Source organism: Felis catus, chromosome B2, assembly GCF_018350175.1.
Source record: "Felis catus isolate Fca126 chromosome B2, F.catus_Fca126_mat1.0, whole genome shotgun sequence".
Lineage (NCBI taxonomy): Eukaryota > Metazoa > Chordata > Mammalia > Carnivora > Felidae > Felis > Felis catus.
The window spans coordinates 120,764,461-120,787,009 of record NC_058372.1 but is presented as its reverse complement, the minus strand read 5'-3'; the positions used below and the strand labels follow the sequence as shown (position 1 = coordinate 120,787,009).

Below are 22,549 nucleotides of genomic sequence, written 5' to 3'. Positions count from 1 at the left end.
AGGTAAATTCAAGGTTTATCAAGCAGCACGTGCCAAACTAGATTTATGTTGGCATATAAAAAGGTACATAAACAACATTTTTTGGAGAATGAATTGCAAACAGGTCTATCATGATGATCTATGCTTGTGTTCTAGATTTTTAAGCAATATCTTACGAATTGTGAAATAGGACCATTGTAGATACTGACAGTAATAGTCTTGTCTCTCTGGAATACCATTTGATTTAAATGAGGATCAACTCTAGTGGAATTTTAAACCTAAGCGTTTTATAAGCAAAAAACATAGCAACTTTTTCAAGTGACCGTATTTACTTTGCTTAGAAAGTGAGGCATTATTCATGATTCCTACCTTTTGCTCACATCTGTTTACTTTCTTGTCTGCGATTTTCCTGTGGTTTTATACAAAGCCTATTTTCATTTTTGTTTTTAGATTTTATTTGTATCTGTTGTGAAGGGGTGATTAGGAAACAAGGTTGCTGTCGTCAGACACACACACACACACACACACACACACACACACACACACACCAGAAGTAGTTAATGCATCTGAAACTCTTAGCCAAACCATCAAATAGTTTTTTGGGGACAACCAGTCTTATTTGTTAAAAGGATTCGGTAATCACAACTCAAAAACAGATAGTACTATCAAAAGTGTCTGACAATAAGACCATATGCTGTTAGAAAATTTGGCTGTGACAGCTAAACATTGTTCTGATCCAGGATATAACAATAAAAAACAAAAATAAATTTCCTCCCACTAACTAGACTAGAATGAACATCTCCCACTATAATGTGTCACCTGAGCAAAAGATCGTGGCTTTGAATGTTTATCTTAGGGTTTTAAAGCTGACGAATAGATACGCTGGAAAATTTATGGTGGGCCCAGCAGAGAGATTTATTCATTAAATATGTCCAAAATTGACTGAACATTTAATGTGCGATGCATATGTTAGGAAGTAAGGAAAGACAAGAGTACCAAATAATCCCGCTTTTTTGGCGTCTCAAATTACTAGAAAAGCGTAAACATGTGCACAGATTCCTAAAATCCTTGCTTAGCTGAGGGGTCATTACTAGCAGGGATGAGACCATGAGCCTCTTGGGGGTCTTCAGGGGCTGGGGAAGAGCTTCAAAACTTCAGAATAAGCTGTATGGAAAATGAAGTTCCTGCTACATCTCCTGAAATTCTAGGAGTAGCCGATTATGCAATCACAATGGACACCTCCCAAAAGTAACAGATATCAAGCAGTCACATTTTCTTGGGGCTTTTTTAGGCATCAGAAGAACTAAGGTGCCACACCCTGGCACATGGAGTATTCGAAATGCCAAGTTGTGGTCCTACTGAATAAAACATAAAATGTGCTGTAGGTGACCCTCTGAATTTTCTACAAAAAATTATCCAGTGCCCAAACAATGCCTTCTATACATTTACTCAAATATGTTACACGGATGGTCAAGTAGTAATATAGTTAGGGCATCACTAATATTTCTTTGAATTTTGCCTGGTAAATTGAGGCAGTGCCCAATTTTCACAAGGTTACGGATAATTTACAAGTATTGTAAATTATTAGCTAAAAGGAGAGTGGGCATACAAGAAAAGCAACACAATCCAAATATCAAAGCTAGCTGGGAATGTTTTAAAAATAGTGGAATATACTCAAGTCTACTAAGCACTAAGAAAGCAGCAAATGATGTTGAATCCTCAGGAAATACCAATCCAAATGCTTAGAACCAAGTCAGTGGGTTAGTGCATTTTCATATTTCTGTGTGAGATGACGCTTGTGTGTGATACCCTTGTGTTATGAATGACACCACTGAGATACTGGCATGTATAAACACAATCATGGAAGTCGATAGCTGCAATGCTATTGTCCCTTTCTGGGACATTGCTGCAGGATAGTGGTGAAGGAAATCCTCTCAGTGGGCAGAAGTTAAGAGCAATTCACCTGGTTGCTCATTTTGCTTGGAAAGAGAACTGGACAGACATGGGACTCTATACTCATTCATGGGAGGGCAGCTAATGATTTGGCAGGATGGTCAAGCAATTGTAAGCAGAAGGAGCATGATTTAAAAATGGGTGACAAGAAAGTCTGGGGAAGAGTAATATGGATAAACTTCCCTGCATAGTAAAAAAATGTGAAGATATTTGCGTGCCATGTGAGTAATTTCCAAAGGGTGATCTCAGGAGAGGAGGATTTTAATAATCAAGTGGATAATATGACTCATTTTGTGGATATCAGTCAGCCTCCTTCCCAGTCACCCTGTCGTCAAAGGGCTAGTGAACTGAATAGCCATGGTGGCAAAAATGGAGGTTATACATGGGCTCAGCAACATGGACTTCCATTCACCAAGGCCAACCTAACCACAGCCATGGCTAAGTGCGTAATCTGTTAGTAGCAGAGACCAATCCGGAGCCTCTGATGTCCCACCATTCCCCAGGGTGATCAGCCAACCATCTGGCAGGTCGATTACATCCAACCCCCCCATCATGGAAGGGGCAGACTCTTGTTACTCTGGATACAGATTTGCCCTTCCTGTATGCAATGCTTCTCCCCACACAATCATCTGTGGACTCACAGAATGCCTCATCCACCATCAGGGTGTTCCATGCAGCACTGCTTCTGATCAAGGAACTAGCTTTAGAGCAAACGAAGTATGCCACTGGGCCCCATGTTCAGGGAATTGACTGGTCTTAACCGTATTCCCTAATAACCTGAGGCAACTGGCTTGACAGAATAGTAGAATGGCCTTTTGAAGATGCAGTTACAGTGCCAGTTAGATGGCAATACTTTGCAGGGCTGGGGCAAGGTTTTCCAGGAGACTATATGTGCTCTGAATCAGCATCCAGTATATGGTGCTGCTTCTCCCATAGCTGGGATTCACAGGTTCCGAAATCAAGGAGTAGAATTGGTGCTGGCGCCACTCCCTGTGTGCCCTAGCGACCTACAAGCAACATTTTTGCTTCCTGTCTTCCCAACTTGATGCCTTGCTGGCCTAAAACCTTGGTTCCGAAGGGAGGAATGCTTCCACTGGAAGACCCAACAACGATTTCATTGAACTGGAAGTTAAGATTGCCATTCAGCTTCCTTGGGCTCTTTGTGCCCCAAAATCAACAGGCAAAGAAGGGAGGGACTGTGCTGGCTGGGATGACTGGTCCTGATGACCAAGGAGAAATTCGACTGCTACTCCACAGTGGAGGTAAGGAAGAGTCTGTCTGGAATATAGGCGATCCCTCAAGGAGTCTCTTAGTATGACCGGGCCCTGTGATTAAAGTCAGTGGAAAAAGACAACAACCCAATCCAGACAGGACAACTAATGGCCCAGACAGGACCACTACTCCCCTGTTGGGGAGAAACCCTATTAGGTAAAGCACTGTGACCAGTTGAGGTGCTTCCTGAAAACAAATAGGTAGTGGCATAAAATAGTTATAAATACCAGCCATGACTATGCGACCAGTTACAGAAACAAGGACTATGACTGTCATGAGTATTCCTTCTTTATTTGTTATGAATATGCTTGTGTTTCTGTACGTGTGGATCAATCTCTTCCTTTTCTTCCCTCTCTTATCTCCTTGTCCTGTAACATAAGATGTGGTGACTGTATACCCACGGTAGTTAATAATTGTGAACTTTACATTCATAGTATTTACGTTATAGGATACGAAGAAGAATCAACATCCCACAAAGACTTTACATCTTCTGGGGGAAAAGTTAGTAGGTTTTCAGTTCTATGCAGGATAGTTGCATCGTGTTAGGTGGCAGCATTGACCTTATTATTGTCTTTATGTGGAGATTAAACACAAATTAATAAGATGCGTGTGGCTGCCAAATTCACAGGAGGTGGACTTGTGATAGTTAATTTTATGTATCAGCTTAGCTGGACCACAATGCTTAGATACTTGGTGAAACATTATCTCAGATGTTTCAAGACAGTATTTATTGTATGAGATTAATATTTAAATCACATTGAGTGAAGCAGATTGTCCTCCATGGTATGGGTGAGCTTTAACCAAACAGGTGAACAGTTGAATAGTGAACAGTCTTAACAGAACAAAAAAACTGACCTCCCTTGAGCAAGAAGGAATTCTACCGACAGATGGCCTTCAGACTTTAGCCGCAACATTAGTTCTCTCCTGGGTCTGCAGCCTGCCCCCCACCCTATAGGTTTTGAAGTTCACAGCCTCCACAGTCACATGAGCCAGTTTTTTAAAAATAAACTCTCTCCCTTTCCTCTCTCTCTCTTTCTTTCTCTCTCTCTCTCTATACACACACACGTAGGCACATATATGTAAATATGCATACACAGAGATACGAAAATACAATTACTTACCAACTTGGTACTTGTGCATGTGCCTCGCCACTCTGACAACCCAACAGTCATTCTGCCGTGGCTGCAGAACTACACGCTAGGCACTGCACAATAGGGACCCCTTCATCGAGGCCTTACCGTTGCGTAGAGAAGGATATTTAAAATTTTTTTTCTTAATGTTTTTATTTATTTTTGAGACAGAGAGAGACAGAGCATGAGCAGGGAAGGGGCAGAGAGAGAGGGAGACACAGAATCAGAAGCAGGCTCCAGGCTCCGAGCCATCAGCACAGAGCCCGATGCAGGGCTCGAACTCACAGACTGTGAGATCATGACCTGAGCCGAAGTCGGACGCTCAACCGACTGAGCCACCCAGAAGCCCCCGAGAAGGATATTTTAAAAGAAAATAAAGTAGGGGCACCTGGGGGCTCAGTAGGTTAAGTGTCTGACTCCTGACTTCAGCTCAGGTCATGATCTCGTGGTCTTGAGATGGAGCCCTGTGTCGGGCTCTGCACTGGGCATGGAGCCTGCTTGGGATTCCCTTTCCCTCTCTCTCTGCCCCTCCCCTGCTCATGTACACACACACTCTCTCTCTTTCTCAAAATAAATACACATTAAAAAAAAAAAAAGAAAAGAAAGTAGAAGTGTTTTGTAATAAATGTTCATTCAGGCTTTCTGGCAATATGAAGGTTATGAAAGACCTTTGTGATTACAAGATAGAAAGCCCTCCGTGAGGTGACCAGGCTATCCTGTGTGTCCTCAGGCTGGATGAGAGGCTCTGAAGCTCTTGGGGAAAGTCGGGTGAATGATAGAACTCGAAGATGCTATGACAGCATTCTTTCCTATAAACCAAATTCATATGGTGTCATTAATGAAGAGAGTGTTCCCTCCCTTTATTCCTACGTATCTACAAATACAGGTTGACATCTTGCTACCAACATCTACTGAGGATACATCTACTTTTAAAAATTCTGCAGGACAATCACAGAATGCTGGGAAGAGACCTGGAGAGCACTAGGCTCTCTCTGTGTCTGAGCTGTGCTACTCTGGGAAAGTTAGCTTGCCATTTCTTTAACCTCTGAACAAAGGGGAGTTCTCCTTAGTTAACGGCCAACGTCTCATGAGTATGATCAGTCCGCACCTGCAAAACCGGGGAGGTTCATGAAGGGAATAGGCCAGAGGGCCTTCACCCAAAAGCAGAAGCAAAGAATCATGGGGCCTAATGGATTCTCATTTTAAAATTCTATTTTAATAGATGGCAAAGAATTAGGGGACAAGGGAGAATTTAGGGAGCAAGTTTAAAAGGAGAGAGAAGAGAGGATACATTTTTCTGACTCATTGGAAGATTATCTGTGGTCCTTGGAATAAGAGGCAACACTGGCATTTTACCAAGATGGACAGATGAAAGCCTTAGATGCCCCCCCTCCCAATGGTAAGAGTCTCTGAACTTGACAAAGTATCCATTGAATGTGGTCTGTAAAAAAGAGTATCTACTTCAGTTTTCTTGAAAAATGGTTATTCACTATGATTGTTTAATGACCTCCTTGGACTAAAAGAACAGCCTTGATTTCAAAATCTTCCTTGTACATCATTTATAAAATTTAGTGCTTTGGTTTTCTGAAGGAATTGAGTAGCATAATATGTAATGTATAATAAAATACCTAAATTCAAGAGTTTTCTTTTTTGTTTGGTTTGATTTTGTCTTGCTTTTTATAGTGAGGTGTAAAAGGATTGCTAAGAAAACGTACCCTTGATTATGAGATGAAGGGAGGAAAAATAATTTTTTTTTCAACGTTTATTTATTTTTTGGGACAGAGAGAGACAGAGCATGAACGGGGGAGGGGCAGAGAGAGAGGGAGACACAGAATCCGAAACAGGCTCCAGGCTCCGAGCCATCAGCCCAGAGCCTGATGCGGGGCTCGAACTCACGGACCGCGAGATCGTGACCTGGCTGAAGTCGGACGCTTAACCGACTGCGCCACCCAGGCGCCCCTGTTCTGAGTATTTTTAAATTTTAATTCTTTTTATTTGACCCGGACTGATTTATTTATTTATTAAAAAAAACTTTTTAGTGTTTGTTTATTTTTGAGACAGAGAGAGATAGAGCACTAGTGGGGGGAAGGGCAGAGAGAGAGAGGGAGACACAGAATCCGAAACAGGCTCCAGGCTCCGAGCCATCAGCCCAGAGCCCGACGCGGGGCTCGAACTCACGGACCGCGAGATCGTGACCTGGCTGAAGTCAGACGCTTAACCAACTGCGCCACCCAGGCGCCCCTAGTGAGAAACAATTATGTACCCAGCAATATGTAAGGGGTATATTATTAAGTTGTTTCATTTATTAAGCACTTCCTTTAGGCCACACACTCTTCCGGGCATCAGGGATACTATGAAGAATCAAACAAATATCATCCCTGTCTTACAGAGGCTACTTTCTAGTGCAAGGAGATAATGAACCCGAGAAAAATGTCAGATAATAAAACTAATATGCAGATCATTGAAATAGGGTGAGTGGCAAAGGATGGCCAGCTGGGTGGTTTAGGTCCATTGTGTAAATGATGTTTACTCTAAGATCCGAATGGCAAGAAGGATCCAGCCACGTGAGCACCAGGAGGAAATCATCCCAGGTGGAGAGCGTGGCATAGACAAAGTCCCAAAGGCAGACACAAGACTGGCTTTGTAAAAGGAACAGAGCCAAGATGGCGTCAGCCTGGAGAACAAAAGAAAGTGGGAAGAGGGAGCTGGAGAAGGGCCTGATTAAAGAATGTTAGGTAGGCAAGAAACATCAATCTCACTCATGTGGTCTAATCTTCAAAGAACTCAACAGTCCAGAGAGACACTTGAGATGTAAATAACTAAGCCACAAAATCCTTGACTAAAGGCTACAATGAGGGACAGAAGGGAAGGGCCCCGAAGGAGTAGCCGGGCACTATTATAGGAGGTGGTTCTGGGCATCCAGAAGTTCCTTTCAGATTCATCTTTTCCCAGATATCACAGCACCGCACAATATTACAGCTACAAGAGGGCTTCCGGCTCATTCCTCACTCGAAAAAGTGGGTATTCTAATGGTTACACCTGCTCAAGGCTTGTCTCTTAATGGCATAGCTGGGTCTTAGAAAAAGTAGAAATATCTGTAAGCTTATCTTTGCTTTTGGGAAGCTATTCAATTCAGCTAAAGAAATATGGACCATGCCCTCCTTGAGTGTGGCAATGCTGTCCATCTTGGATATCTTTGTTAGATCCAGGACTCAACACACTGCCTGGCACAAAAGCAGTGCCCCATGGAGGTCTGAAGGACTAAACATAATAGGCCACACACAGGCCATTGGAGTTTTCTCTTCTGTCCCTGAGGACAGGTGGAACGACCCAGGGAAAGCATCTTCTGTGTTGACTAGCCTTGTAGGTCCTGCTTTCAATGACGCCACCCTCTCAATAGGCCCAAACATACATTCTATTGTTTTCCATCCCCCCTGAGCAACTAAAAACTCCTCTGGGTTAGCTTTTGGCTTACTCTCTGCTTTTTTGATTTAAACTTTAGCCTTTGTTTGATAAACAAGTGTTTATTCGGTTATCAGGGCATCTAGTTCCTTGATCCCACCCATTCCGGAGCATTGTCCATGGGGAGACCAAGAGAGGAGGGAGAAGTCTGAAGAACTAAATGGATCATCTTTTCAGGCCCTTGGTGGAATTGCCATCACATGGGCCTGTGCCTTGGCCCAGCAGATTAAGTGGCTCATATTCTTCATGTGCTTTAAGCGCAGTACATAACCATAGTTGTCGTGATTTGTGGGAGCCATTTGAGTTGTATGATATGTTCTGTTTCTAGTTGTGACATGTGTAGGGTAGGGGTAAGGAACACAGATGTGTCCTATTTTCCATGTGAGATTCCAACTTACTAAATTCTCTATTTCAATTATTTTTTTTTGCAATGTATATCAAGTTTTAGTATCCCCATTATACAGATCTTCAAGGTTAAGACAATACCTTGTCTAAGGCGTCACAGGTAATGAGCCTCAGCTGTAGTGGATTAACGTGGACCACAGGGAGCCCCACCTTCAGCATGTTACTGACACATCAGAGCCTGTTGAGGAAGGTCACATAAATGTTTATGCAGCTTACATTCAGGGTTGAAATCAAAAGGAAGTTCACTTGGGGCGCCTGGGTGGCTCAGTCTGTTAAGTGTCCGACTTGGGCTGAGATCATGACCTCACGGTTTGAGCCCTGCGTGGGGCTCTGAGCTGGGATCCTGCTTTGGATTCTCTCTCTCTCTCTCTCTCTCTCTCTCTCTCTCTCTCTCTCTCTCAAAAATAAATATTAAAAAAAAGTTAAAAGAAAAAGAAGCTCACTAAACTGCTTTACATTAAAATTATGCCAATCAACCTTCCACCAACCATCCTGCTCCTGGTTTTCCCATGTTGGTTACTGTTACATTAATGTTATTTTGTTACTGCAATTTGTAGGCAAGTTTCACTGGAAACAATCCTTGATGGGGGGAGTTTCTGTTGTTTCTTACTGGATTAATTATAGGGTCAGAAATGGGAGAGATTTGGGGAGACATTCACACTGAGCAAATTGAAGCTTTCAGGTTTCACTTAAGTTTGGCAAAAGATGTCTGCCAGAAATCCAGGCTCCTTATTTGTTCTTGGCATTTATAGAGGAGGGGGGTGAAAGATTGCCCATTATCCGGTCTGCATGTAGGTCACAACCTTAATATGTGTGCCCCAAGAAGGATTCAGCCTGCAAGGAAATTTCAAGCCCTGTGCTGCCTGAATGCCAGGCTGGGCTGTGAGATTTGAGAGGGAGAGTAAGTGCAGGTGTGGACTCCCCATGGAGAGAGCCAAGGAAGGAGGTCTGAAGGTCAAAGCTCTCTGGCTTTCCTTGCCTCAATATCTGGCATTTTATTATTACATTTATCATTTCTTAATTTTCTGGTTGAAAATTATTTTTTTAATGTTTATTTATTTTGAGAAAGAGAGAGAGAGAGAGAGAGAGAATGAGAGCGAGTGGGGGAGGGGTAGAGAGAGAGGGTGAGAGGGAATTCCAAGTAGTTTCCATGCTGTCAGCACAGAGTCCAATGCAGGACTTGATCTCACGAACCGTGAGATCGTGATCTGAGCTGAGATCAAGAGCCAGACATCCAAGGTAACCTGAGTTACCCAGGTGATCTGATAGTTGTTCTTTTTTTTTTTTTTTTAATTTTTTTTAAGTTTATTTATTTATTTTTGAGAGAGAGAGAGAGACAGACAGTGGGCGGGGGAAGGGCAGAGACAGAGGGAAAGAGAGAATCCCAGGCAGGCTCCGCACTGTCAGCATGGAGCCCAATATGAGACTCTAACTCACAAACCATGACATCATGACCCGAGCCAAATCCTGGAGTCAGAAGCTTGCCAACTGAGCCACCCAGGCAGCCTGCGCCCCAACAGTTATTTTTTATTTTTATTTATTGCTCATTCGATCATACTATAGCAGACATTTACAGCATCCCAAAGATGGGGATACGGTGAGTTTTCAGTGTGTCATAGACCCTTTGGCTAGATTGCCATTCCTACCGTGTCAAGAGCGACCACCGGCTTCCTTTCTTTGATTTGCCTCCTGACTGAAGTAAAAAATTCACTACAAAACCATGCCCCCATCCTCCCACCAACTTTATTGTTGGGCAGATGGGTCTAGAACATTGGCGTCATTTACTGTCTCTGAAAGATTGCCAATCCCCGTGTTAGATTACACCTATGCTTGTCTAAATGTTCATGCATCTTCCAACTACATAAATCTCCCATTCCGGTCTCCAGTGCTCCCTTACATGTTTGTGCGTGCAAATTTGTTCATTTTTAATGAGCTAGGGGTACTTAAAAAAAAGCAAGTATCCTTTGAAGGATTAAGAGTTGAGTTATGAATCATGTGTTGGTTTGAATGAACTTTCCAAAACACATCGGAATATGCCTCTCTAAAAGCTTTGGTGGAATAATTTTCCTTGTGGCTTTGAATCGCTTCTCAGTCTGGCTCAACCTACCTTCGTGGGGAACTTCCCACCCGGCCCTCCCCATGTGAGCTCATGTTCATCACTGTACCTCCTGCGTCTAGCGGTGTCTGAAGCAGAGTTCTAGAAGAATCTGTTGATCAGGACCAAGGAGCTCCAGCTGTTATCTAGAGCTATACTAGACCCAAAGATACCTATGCAGGCTAATGCTTGGCAGTCCTTTAAATGAATGCATTTTTAAGACATTATCAATTCCGTGTATATCAGGGTTGGAGAGGGGGAGGCAGAGAAAGGGAGAGACAGACTTGTGCCTCTGGAATCTTTATCTCCCTTGAAAGTGCTATTTCTCCACTGCAGCAGCAACAGCAGCTCTACACTGTGCTTGTGTGTAAGGTCTGAATATGGACCATATTTCCACAGCGTTCCAGAGGTGCTAAATAGCGCCTGAGAGTTAGTCACCCGTGCTATTTCTTCTGCCTAGCATGACTTTCCTCTCTTGTTCCCAGCTGAATCTTCCAGGATCAGCCCAAACATGATTTCTTTGTGGCGACTTCCCTCGACATGCACATGGTTGCTGCTGCTCCCCGGTAGAACAGTCCTCTCTCCGCTGTCTTGTGGTAGATTGTCCCAACCTCTGTTTTAACACTTATCATGGGGTAACACTCCTCCTGGTGCCTCATCATTCACACATATGCTCCCCACCGAAAATGACAGCTTCTATGCATTCAGATAACTGGATTACTCGTATGTGTGTCCCTTGATCTTAATATTTATACTTACTTAATAAATCCTTATTAAATGCTTGCATGTACAAATGGAAGGTGGGGGAAGAAGGGAGCAAGGGGGGCAGGGAGGGAAGGAGGGCGAAAGCCAGGGAGCTAGAGAAGGAGAATCAGGTCAATACCTCCTGCGGGCGATTAGCTGAGAGCAGGGCTTTGAGGCAGTTGGCTTTAGGGGAGAGGAGGGCAGAAGGCAATATTCCAGGGTTTTCAGGACCACAGCGTGTGCCAGTGCTGTGTGTGGGAAGTGGAGAGGCCCAGCAGTTCACTCCAGTGAGAGAGAAGGGTTATAGGAAGGAGATACATTTGGTCCCAAAAGCAAGTTTTGATACTTCACAAGTTTGCCTGTCATCGGCTCAACTCCGAAGGAAAGCAACCAAAATTGCTTAATCCTTAATAACTTAAAAGTGCTGCTAGAGAAAACAACCTAAAGCCTCCCTACTAGACAGCTACGTGTATATTAGTTAGCGAAACCCTATTTCAAGGTTCTTAGAGTGTGTAGTCTGGTTTATTCAAAACCGCTGTCTTGGGGCGCCTGGGTGGCTCAGTCTGTTAAGCGGCCGACTTTGGCTCAGGTCACGATCTTGCGGTCCGTGAGTTCGAGCCCTGCGTCGGGCTCTGTGCTGACGGCTCAGAGCCTGGAGACTGTTTCACATTCTGTGTCTCCCTCTCTCTCTGAACCCCCCCCCCATTCATGTTCTGTCTCTCTCTGTCTCCAAAATAAATCAACGTTAAAAAAAAATTTTAAAAAACAAACAAACAAAACCGCTGTCTTGGAAAAGAACTAAGTCCTGCATAAATAAAGCATGTAGTTTTGTGGGTTTTAACAACACTGAACACTATTATTCTAAGTACTGTGTTCTTCTCTTATCATCTATTTGATCACATTCTCATCTTCTTTATGCATTTCACTTTTGACAATTATGAATACAGAACATAATAATCACTACAGAACCTGTGATCTATAGACATTTAACCACTACTAATTACTTACCTATAATAGCCATTATGAATAAACTCATTTTTTATCCTTTTCTGTTTGATGAATACTGTAAAGAAAAAAAAAAAAGGCATGCGCTCGGTGATGATCTTTAGCAGAAACTGATTGACTTAGTTGCTCTCTGGAGTAATAGTTATGGTTTTGGGTGTTTCCGTGTAATTACGTTGGTGATGCTCCAGGAAAAGGATTCTATGAGGATCAATGAATAAATCAATATGTGTGGGAACCTAAACTGTGCACAAGATTGTTCTAGAATATTTGGTACTTTGGACAATGCAAAACAATTGTATTGCCCTATTATCGTGGAAGGTACTGTATCTAAGGAATGAAAAGACTATAGTCTAGCAGAGACATTTAAGAAGTAGCCCAGGAGGGGCTATAACTAGGTCCTTGTAAAAATATTTTCAAAATATTTACTTCACTATGTAGAGAAATATCAGGAATTTCCTTCCAGAACCCTCAAATTAAATGAAAAGGGTCATATCTTAGCAAAGCCTTCAGGTTTTAGTGTTTACAGCCCCTCATGAAGGAAAATTAAAGTAGAACTAAAATGATTTTTCTGCAGCATGAAAATACACACGCACTGGAAAATGATTTGTTTCAGTGCAAACTTTACATCTGGGTGAATCATTTCCATTTGAGTGTTTTGATTGCAGTTTCCCCACTATGAGGCATAAATGAGATTACTGGCTTGGGGGAGTGGGAAGGTAATTAGCCTATCTCCTATCAAGCCGTCTATATTTTCTGTGACTGCACAAGGTGTTACAGAGAAACTCTCTGGAACTGATTAAACCTCAGGAGAAGTGGGGGGAAATCATGCACTCCAGAGCGGTTCTCCCAGAGAACGCGATCGCCCTCTGGGTTGCATTTACAAGCTGAATTTGGTGACTCAACTCTGGCCACTTCGCCACTAAGAGGAAAGGGGCCGGATTCCTCCCGGTAGGAAGACTATCGGGACCAAAGAAAGAGGCTGGCGACGGGAAGGAAGAACAGACGAAGCGTTTGAATAGCGACCACAGGGCAACCCTAAAGCCAGTGCATAGTTAACAGGCGCGCGTCACGCACCGTTCCCTCGTCTACCTCCCCCCCCCATCCCCCCCACCGCATACCCCATCCACCCGCCGCTGTGTGTCACCTTCCTGTTCGGAAGTCTTCGTAGGTTGCTGGGACAGAACAGGGGGCGCCTGCTCCACCCTTCAGGTATCCGGTTGGAAGAAAAGCCAGTCTCAACAACTTGATTCTCTACGTTAAATGATAAGTTTAGCAGACCGTCCGTCTCCAAGCGCCGAACATTAGGGTAGGGGGAGGAAGGAGAACATCAGACGTCCTTTTTCTGTTCCAACCACAAATCATATGGTTGTGCCTCTTCTCTCTTCCACTTAGAGCCCTCTAACTTGAATTCCACGTTCCTCTTGGAATGCATGTGGCAGAGCTTCTTTGAAAAAAAAAAAAAAAGATCCCCGTGCATATGTTTTGAATTTTTTTTTTTTTTCTGGACTGATTTGTGATGATCATCAGTCCAGTTACATTTCTTGTGTGTCTTGCTGGGGGTGTAATAAACTCAGGACGCTGATGACTGTAATTTTCTGAGTGATGTTGCAATGGAGAGAATAAACGGCCCAGTGTTGAACTTTGCAGCTTGCTCCCTTCCTGTATGTAAATTGCCTTTATATAAAGTGGGGTGCATAACAGAGCAGGACAGCTGCCTCTGACTCCTGCTCCCTATCATCTCAGCTTCCAGCCTTATCAGGCACAAAGCAGGGAGACTATTCCAACCATAACTGAGCTCTACCTTCAGCCTCCAGAAAGTAATCCCCAACGTTCACATCCCAGGCAACCTGAAGAATGAAAGAGGAAGCTATAAAATCCCCTTTGAAAGGTTGGTGTGATTTTATTGCTATAATTTGGAGGGAATGGAGAAAACGAAGACGCTTTAGAGGATCTGAGGTTACTTGGCCTACAGAAGGCGTGGGGTGTGGAGTCGCAGGGGAGGGTCTCTGATAAAAGTTTTCTCAACTCCGTGCTTTAAGAACAAACACGCAGAAATCTTGGTACAGGTCGGTGTTTCCTGACAATCTGTGCCAAATTTGCTGTCTTCAAAGGGGACGGAATGTTGTGGGAGCAGGGCCCGGCTGGGCTAGTTGGAGTGGAACCTGACGCGGGGTGGTGGGGGGGGGCACTGGCAGTAACAAAGTCATATTCTATGAAGGATCCATGGAAGAGGAAGCAGTAATGGGCCACTTAAACTGTGAATTGGAGTTTCCTAAACCTTGCTTTAGATTGGAGCATCAATTTCAGGCATCTCAGGCATTGAGAAGTGTTTTAAAGAGTGAGTCCCGGGCAAAATTTCCCAGCCAGTCTCTGGCAGAGAGAATGTGTGTTCCCTTCCCAGTTTGGGGCTGTTGCCACTGAGCAAACCAAGCAGCAGCTGAGGCTACAGGTCATATTAGGGCAAATGAGGTGCTTGTGCCTGCAAAACAAATCCCTGCCCGGGACGAAAGAAAAAAACCGCTTCACAGGCTATTCTTGGTTTGACAGCTGGTATTTCGGAGTGTGTCAGACCCAGTATGTAACTCAAAAATGGCAGGGCCCTTGGCAGTGAGGGGTCACGGCAGGGCAGCCGCGGCCAGCACCAGCAAGTGCCAGGTACTCGGCCCTACAAACCTTAGTTCCCTGCAGCCGCCTCCCGCTCCCGGCCCAGTCGCTGTGCTCTCGGCTTCCCCGCCAGCGCTGGCCCGCGTCCCCGCGCCGGCGGTCGGGCTGCAGCAGCGCCCAGGCATCTCCCAGCGGCGGGGTTACTGGAAGGCACCGCGCCGCTGCTCTGCAGGCCTTCCCCTCTCTCCACTGCTCTCTGGAGAGCGGACACCCGGCTAATCTTTCACGCGTCCACGAGTCCCCGTTTACCTGGGACTCGAGAGAAAGAGCAAGGTGGTTAAACTGTAAGAAGACTCCCGGGTCAGCGCTGAAATAAACCGGAGGAGGGGTAGGGAAGACGAGGACAGACTAAGGGTGTTTAAGACGATGTAATGCGACCTAGCGGAGTTTTCAGGTGGGAGAGCGGGACAGGGAATCCGGGAGTCGCCGATGCCCGGGGTCACGCCAGGTCGGCGCCTTGCGCGGAGCCACCGCTCCCCTAACGTGCCACTACCTCACGTGTTCATGGCGTGGCGGAGATTAAAGATGCAAGAAAAATTACATGCGGAACGGACAGAATGTTCTCAAAGATTAGAGGGGGAAAAAAGTGAAATGCAGATTGTACTTTTTTTTTTTCCCTTTAGTGCAGAGACGAATTTTATTTCCGCCCCCTCCCCTACACATTCCTGACCTCTCCCTCCCCCTTCCCTCTTTCTTTCCTTCCTTCCTCCGCTTCCAAGTTCTGGGATTTTGCAGCCTTGCTTGGCTTTGGCCAAAAGCACAAAAAAGGCGTTTTCGGAAGCGGCTCGGCCGTGCACAAGGGCCATTTGTTTGTTTTGGGTCTCGGGGCAGGAAATCTTGCCCGGCCTGAGTCACGGCGGCTCCTTCAAGGAAACGTCAGTGTTCTCCTGTCGCCCTCGCCCGCTGCGCGCCGGCCGCCGCTGCCCATGGGGGAGATGCAGGGCGCGCTGGCCAGGGCCCGGCTCGAGTCCCTGCTTCGGCCCCGCCACAAAAAGAGGGCCGAGGCGCAGAAACGCAGCGAGTCCTTCCTGCTGACCGGCCTGGGTAAGCGCCGCGGCCGCCACGCGGGGACCGTCCCGTTCCGCCGCTAGTCGCTCGGCTCGGGCGAGAGGGGCCGGGGGTGGGTGCTCGTCCTCAGGGTGGAGGGACCGAGGCCGGGCGAGGGGGCGGCGGGAGCGGGGGACGCGCCGGGCGTCCCGGCCCCACGGCGACCCCGCAGATCGGGGCGCGCGGGGCCGCCCTCGGCACAGAGACACCTCGGGCGGGTTGTGCGCGGCCACCGGCCGGGGGCTGCTAGGCTGCCGGCGGGGTTGGGGGCGGGGGAGGGGGACGGCCGGCTCCGGGACCCGGAGGGGATCGCCAGTGAGGGTGTGACAAACCAGAGCGGGCACAGAGCCACGGGCTCGCCGCGCGCCGGGCGGAAAGCGCCCCAGTGCCGCGACTCTGATTTCCCAGCTGGGTGGAATAAATGAGAAGGGTGGAAAATTACCCCGGACTCTCCCTGCCCCCGCCCCCTCCGCCTGCGGTTTCCCTCGGTCCCGCGGGGTCGCTGAAAGAGGCAGATAACAGCCCGGCGGCCGGGCCTCCCGGGCAGTCCCCGCGCCCCCCGCCCCCGCCGGGAGGGCTTGCCCTCCCGCCCGGGACCGAACCGCTCGCCGCCGCCCGCCACACAGCGGTCGGGCGGGCCGCGCGGCCGCCGGGGGCGGGGCTAGGGCGGGGCCGGGCGGCGCCGCTTCCTCATTGTGGCGTGAGCCCCGCCCCGCGGCGGCTCGGGGCGTATAAAGCCGGCGGCGCCTCGCGCGCCTGGTGTTGGCTGAGCCGGTGTCTCCTCGGTAACGTCTCCCTGTGCTCTCTCTGCGGAGATGACGGTGAAAACCGAGGCTGCTAGGGGCACCCTCACTTACTCCAGAATGAGGGGAATGGTAGCAATTCTCATCGGTGAGTGTAGGAATTATACGGGACTTCTAGGATGTGCGAAGTGGAAACTTTTTTAAGGTCACGCGTCAAATCAGTGTGTGTGGCGTCGGGCGTTGCGAAGCCATCTAGACGTTTATTTATTTCTCCTTTAATTCACAGCTTTCATGAAACAGAGGAGGATGGGCCTGAACGACTTTATTCAGAAGATTGCCAATAACTCCTACGCATGCAAACAGTAAGTTTGGGGGAGGACTGGGGGAAATAAAAAATAAGTAGCCTAGCTTGTTTATCAGCAGTGAAGACACACTCTCGTCGGGGTGTCGATCAGGAAGCCGAAGACTTCCCCGAGGGTGGGATCCCTTTTCTCTCTCCAATTCCAGTTTAGAACATTTTAAATATTAAAACTAATTTGCTGATTTGGCCTGGAAGAGAGAGCTGCAAGGTGAAAATTTTCCTGTTTGCCTAATTCACCCCGTTTCCATGAAAAACAGCCCTCATCGCTGTATTTTAAGTGGGCTTATTATTTTCTTTGGCTATTATTTTCTTTAACTGAGTCATTTATTTGGGTGGTTTTAAGTTTAAACCCTCGGACCTGTCCGGGAAAAGTCGAGCCCGAACCTTGACTACTGGTGTCGGTGTGCCCCCTTGCGACGAGTCTGGGAGGTTCTCAGTTGTTCCTTTCTCTGCAGCCCTGAAGTTCAGTCCATTTTGAAAATCTCCCAACCTCAGGAGCCTGAGCTTATGAATGCCAACCCTTCTCCTCCAGTAAGTATTCTCTATTTGTGATGCTTCCGTGGAGGCATCTTGTAAATGAGTCAGTTAGTATTCCTACCGTGATGGATTAAAATAGCATTTTCTAGAAATTAGTCTCAAGGTAGGAATGCCTCAGTTAATGGCATAACAAGTGACATAAGCACTTAAGTATTGAGTCAGTGCAGTATTTTAAAAGGCATGTTGCATAAAAGTTTTATCTGGTTACAACATTACTGTGTGCCATTTGCAGACTCCCATATGAAATATTACTGTGTACGGATGAAAAGTAGTTTTGATTGTGTTTAGGATGTATGGTGATTGTTGTCTTCCTTTGAGGCAAGGCTATTAAAAGAAAACGTTTTCTTTTCCAGCCAAGTCCCTCTCAGCAAATCAACCTTGGCCCGTCATCCAATCCTCATGCGAAACCATCTGACTTTCACTTCTTGAAAGTGATTGGCAAAGGCAGTTTTGGAAAGGTAATTTCAGATCTGAAGACCTCATTTTTGATAGTCTTTCATGTATTCGTCTGACATTCTCAGTGGATGTGGACAGCAAAATGATTTTTTGAATGGAAATTTCAGGTTCTTCTAGCAAGACACAAAGCAGAGGAAGCATTCTATGCAGTCAAAGTTTTACAGAAGAAAGCGATTCTGAAAAAGAAGGAGGTATGAAATGTGATGGATTGGAGTTGGAGATAAGACACTCGCTGGGTGGTTTTACCTTAGAATTTTGGTAGCACGTTGAAATTTGCCACTAAATCTTAATTGTCCTTTTTCTAGGAAAAGCATATTATGTCGGAACGGAATGTTCTACTGAAGAATGTAAAACACCCTTTCCTGGTGGGCCTTCACTTCTCCTTCCAGACCGCTGACAAATTGTACTTTGTCCTCGACTATATTAACGGTGGAGAGGTGAGCGGCGGGAATGGGAGCTAACCTTTGGGTGTCTGTGCATAGCTTTCTTGTTTCCAGTTTGAGAGGAGAGGTTTTAAATGATATTTAGGGGGGAAAAGTTACCAGAATTGGCATTTCCTTTAACCTGAGAGTTTCATATAGTTAAGAGACTATTTAGGGCCGCTTCCTGCAATTGTTCTCTTTAGCTATATATGTCAAGTCTAATGAAACGCATTGTTACCAAGCCTTGGCAACCCAGCTGACCTTGTCCTGTCTCCTGCAGTTGTTTTACCATCTTCAGAGGGAACGTTGCTTCCTGGAACCACGGGCTCGTTTCTACGCTGCTGAAATAGCCAGTGCCTTGGGTTACCTGCACTCTCTGAACATCGTTTATAGGTGAGCTGCAGCGCTCTCAAGGTTACCGTCCTGGGTACAAAGAAGACATAGCCCTAGCCTTTGACGGAGCCTTAAGATAATTTGTATTTACGTACAGCTTGGTCACCTAAAACCGGATACCCCAGCATGTGAGCCGCCTTGACTCCGTGCCACGAGGGAACTGGCCAGCTAGGATTGTGCCTAATCCAGAATAGATTAGCAGAACAAGGACTCCCTTTTTGTATTCACTGTACAGCCTCAGTGAATTGAAAATGCTTCTAATACCCCAAGCTATTATTTTCCCAGAGGATTTCTTATGAAGTGAAATTAACTTACACAACTACTTTTTTTTTTTTTTTCTCCTCGCAGAGACTTAAAACCAGAGAATATTTTGCTGGATTCACAGGGACACATTGTCCTTACTGACTTTGGGCTCTGCAAGGAGAACATCGAACACAATGGCACAACATCCACCTTCTGTGGCACGCCCGAGGTAAGAGCGCTCTTGATTTGGGGACTGGTCTGTGCCCCTCCTTCCAGGGGGAGGCAAGTGCAATAATACTTAAACTACCGGAAGAGCAGATCATTCTCAGAGATTTCTCAGTCCCATTCAGCGCAAGTAAAACACATTTGCTGTTTGCTGCAGCATGGGAAATCCCAAGGCCTCATGTTGCTTTCATTAAGACGAGCTGTTTGCAAAAGCCATGGCATAAAAGGTTTTCAGTTCCCAAGTAGGATAATCTGCTGGGTGCCCAACAGCTTCCTAAACGTCAGTACAGCTAACTGGCCCGGCAGCCTCCAAGCCCAGCAGTTTTCTCAGGAAGTAACGTAAAGGCATGTGTCCTGCGGGTGGACCCAGGGTCTCTGGGCCCTCTCAAAGTGCATGCCTGGTCTTGGGATTCCTGGTTTCGCGGACTCCTGAACACTGTTGTCCTGCTTTGTGTTTCAGTATCTTGCACCTGAGGTGCTCCATAAGCAGCCTTACGACAGGACCGTGGACTGGTGGTGCCTGGGGGCCGTCTTATATGAGATGCTGTATGGCCTGGTGAGTAGCACGTTGAGAGTCATGGACTATCACCCTGGCTTGATAATGCTCCCCAGAACGTAGTCCTCTTGAAACCCAGACTTGTCTGGGCACACAAGTCCCACCTGGTCATTGTGTCTTGCCCTTTATGAATAACCTTATCAGATGCTGATAAGAGAAGCCTATTGGTTATTTTATAGGTGTTTTAGAGCAAGCTCTTAGTGAATTTTTTTTTTTTTTTTTTGGTAAACGCGCATTTTCTAGATATGACCACACTTAACCTGCGTGAGGAAAAATGTGGCTTATTAATGTCTCCTCTCTGATGAGGATTGCGAAACAGACAGTGAAAAATCCAGGGCAGAGAAACCCCATTAAGGGAAGGGCTTTGTCGCATCTAGCATACCACAGTGCATTTCTCTCTTGGTAATGTCTGCTGTACCAAACCCCCGATTAAGCGCTGATTTCCCCTGTTCTTTCAGCCTCCTTTTTATAGCCGAAACACAGCTGAGATGTACGACAACATTCTGAACAAGCCCCTCCAGCTGAAGCCCAACATTACCAATTCTGCCAGACACCTTCTGGAGGGCCTCCTACAGAAGGACAGAACCAAGAGGCTGGGCGCCCAGGACGACTTTGTGAGTACCTTCTCCCTGTTCTGGGTGGGCTGGGAAGCGCCCTAGACCTCACTGCCCTTCTCGAATTCCACCTGTCTAACTTAACCTCCTGTTTCTTCTCGACAGATGGAGATTAAGAATCACGTCTTCTTCTCCCTAATTAACTGGGACGATCTCATTAATAAGAAGATTACTCCCCCTTTTAACCCAAATGTGGTGAGTGTCTCTTTCTGCCAAGTATAGGAGGGCCCAAAGGGCATTTCTTTAAGTCAGAGGCTGTGGTGGTGGAGGGGAGGGCCCTCAAGGAACAACTTGGCGGGTCCTTTATTCACAAACCACAACCTTCCCTAGGTGAAAAGTGGAATTTTTGTCCCAGCCAAGCTAACATCACTTCTCCCCACAGCTCCCAATTCAAGTACCAAAAGCTAAAAAGCGAACACCCTCCGCCTTATTTAAACTTTGTGTGGCCTTTGGCTTCTGTGCTTGAAACGGATGGCTGTTACGGGAGTTTCCACAGAGTGCCCTGAAGAGTCGAGCTCCGGGGTTTAAAGCCCCAATGAGGATTTCCCTGCCCTGTACGCCCCTTGAATTCTTGACGCTGAGTTGTTTTGTTTTGTTTTGTTTTCCTGCCACAGAGTGGACCTAGTGACCTGAGGCACTTTGATCCCGAATTTACCGAAGAGCCGGTCCCCAGCTCCATTGGCAGGTCCCCTGACAGCATCCTGCTCACAGCCAGCGTCAAGGAAGCGGCCGAGGCCTTCCTGGGCTTTTCGTACGCACCCCCTGTGGACTCTTTCCTCTGAACGGTCCCAGGGTTGGTCGTGAAGGATTCGTGTGTGTGTGTGTGTGTGTGTGTGTGTGTGTGTGTGTGTTAAGTGTTCTAGTTAGCCTTCTGGCGGGGCCGCCAGCTGACAGGACGTCTTAAAAGAGAATTTGCACATCTCTGGAAGCTTGCACGTCTCGGCAATCTCATTGCACACTGTTCGCCGGAAGCTTTTCGAAGAGCACATCCTCCTCTCAGTGAGCTCATGAGGTTTTCATTTTTATTCTTCCTTCCAACATGGTGCTATCTCTGCAGTGAGCGTTCGCGTGCCGCCGTAGACAGAGGCAGTGGTCTTGTTAGGACGACGCAGCTCTAAGGAGGGTTTTCTGAGGGTCTGTCTGGGCCGTGATGTCGAATCTGATGAAATGTGCCTTTTCTGATGAGATCGTGTTAGCTCCAAAGTTTTCCCTGTGCAGAGTGTTTCAGTTCTTTTTCTTTTTTTTTTTTCCCCTCCCCTTGTGGATTTACTGTGTGAACAGTGGTATGAATGTGGTGTGCTTGATCACAGATGGATTTCGTTATAAGCATCAATGTGACACTTGCAGGATACTACAATGTGGGACATTGTTTGTTTCTTCCATATTTGGAAGATAAATTTATGTGTAGACCGTTTTTTTTCTTCTGTAAGATACAGCTAATAACTAAAATTTATTGAAAATGGTCTTGCAATGACTTGTATCCAGATGCTTAAAGAAAGCATTGCTGCTACAAATATTTCTATTTTTAGAAAGGGTTTTTATGGACCAATGCCCCAGTTGTCGGTCAAAGCCTGGTATTTTCATTGTTTAAAATGTCACCTGTAAAATGGGCATTATTTATGTTCCTCTTTTTTTTTTTTTTTTTGCATTCCTGATAACTGTATGTATTGTATAAAGACAGTCTGTACATTGGGTTATAACACTAGTATATTTAAACTTACAGGCTTATTTGTAATGTAAACCACCATTTTAATGTACTGTAATTAACATGGTTATAATATGTACAATTCTTCCCCCCCCCTCCCCACCACACAACTTTTTTTTGTGTGCGATAAACCAACTTTGGTTTGCAATAAAACCTTGCAAAATATTTACATAAATTGTGTCACGCGTGTTATTTCTGTATATCTTGGTTGCGGGGGGAGGGTAAGTAATAATGGGTCCATTTAAAATTTTAAAACCTGGGAACTGCTGCTGTAACTTCCAGCTCGGTGGTTTGCTTCCAAGAGCATCAGGTTCAGACTCCAGGGGGCTACAGAGTGGTCTTATGATGTCAGTCGTTCATAAACCCATCCAAATAAATCCTTTTCCATAGACCAATGCATTTCACAAGGAAACCACGAAGCAACGTTCCCTGTATTTATTGCCTACCCTACGAAGTTGGCTGTTGGTCCTGACATTTGGTTTGCCTGGCAGGTAATTCTTTCAACAAATAATCTGGGCCAGGCTCTGCTCTGAGTGCT

At 45.9% G+C, this 22,549-nt stretch overlaps 1 protein-coding gene and 1 long non-coding RNA gene across 7 annotated transcripts in view; one reads left to right on the top strand and one right to left on the bottom strand.

The window, feature by feature from the left end:
- Positions 1-22,186, top strand: part of SGK1 (serum/glucocorticoid regulated kinase 1) — a 113,379-nt gene extending 91,193 nt beyond the window's left edge. For 2 of the 5 annotated variants that reach the window (XM_019831272.3, XM_019831273.3), the window contains exons 4-14: positions 16,786-16,861; positions 17,316-17,391; positions 17,751-17,855; positions 17,961-18,044; positions 18,159-18,290; positions 18,556-18,668; positions 19,017-19,140; positions 19,597-19,692; positions 20,151-20,306; positions 20,412-20,501; positions 20,921-22,186. In XM_019831272.3, the coding sequence (XP_019686831.1) occupies positions 16,786-16,861; positions 17,316-17,391; positions 17,751-17,855; positions 17,961-18,044; positions 18,159-18,290; positions 18,556-18,668; positions 19,017-19,140; positions 19,597-19,692; positions 20,151-20,306; positions 20,412-20,501; positions 20,921-21,088 (1,220 nt within the window). In that variant the 3' untranslated portion in view covers positions 21,089-22,186. Of the gene's footprint in view, positions 1-13,765; positions 13,934-15,430; positions 15,754-16,485; positions 16,648-16,785; positions 16,862-17,315; positions 17,392-17,750; positions 17,856-17,960; positions 18,045-18,158; positions 18,291-18,555; positions 18,669-19,016; positions 19,141-19,596; positions 19,693-20,150; positions 20,307-20,411; positions 20,502-20,920 lie in introns of those variants that run through there. The other 3 variants (XM_019831274.3, XM_003986579.6, XM_003986577.6) reach the window with 3 other exon arrangements.
- On the bottom strand, positions 395-13,638 carry LOC111560526. 2 transcript variants are annotated; one of them, XR_006598313.1, is made up of 4 exons: positions 13,190-13,638; positions 12,049-12,103; positions 8,283-8,379; positions 395-3,572 (listed from the first exon to the last, which is right to left on the bottom strand). It is a non-coding gene; the product is annotated as an uncharacterized LOC111560526 (long non-coding RNA). The 2 variants fall into 2 exon arrangements; XR_006598311.1 differs by lacking the exon at positions 395-3,572 and adding an exon at positions 4,894-5,143.
- Positions 22,187-22,549: the final 363 nt, after the last annotated feature.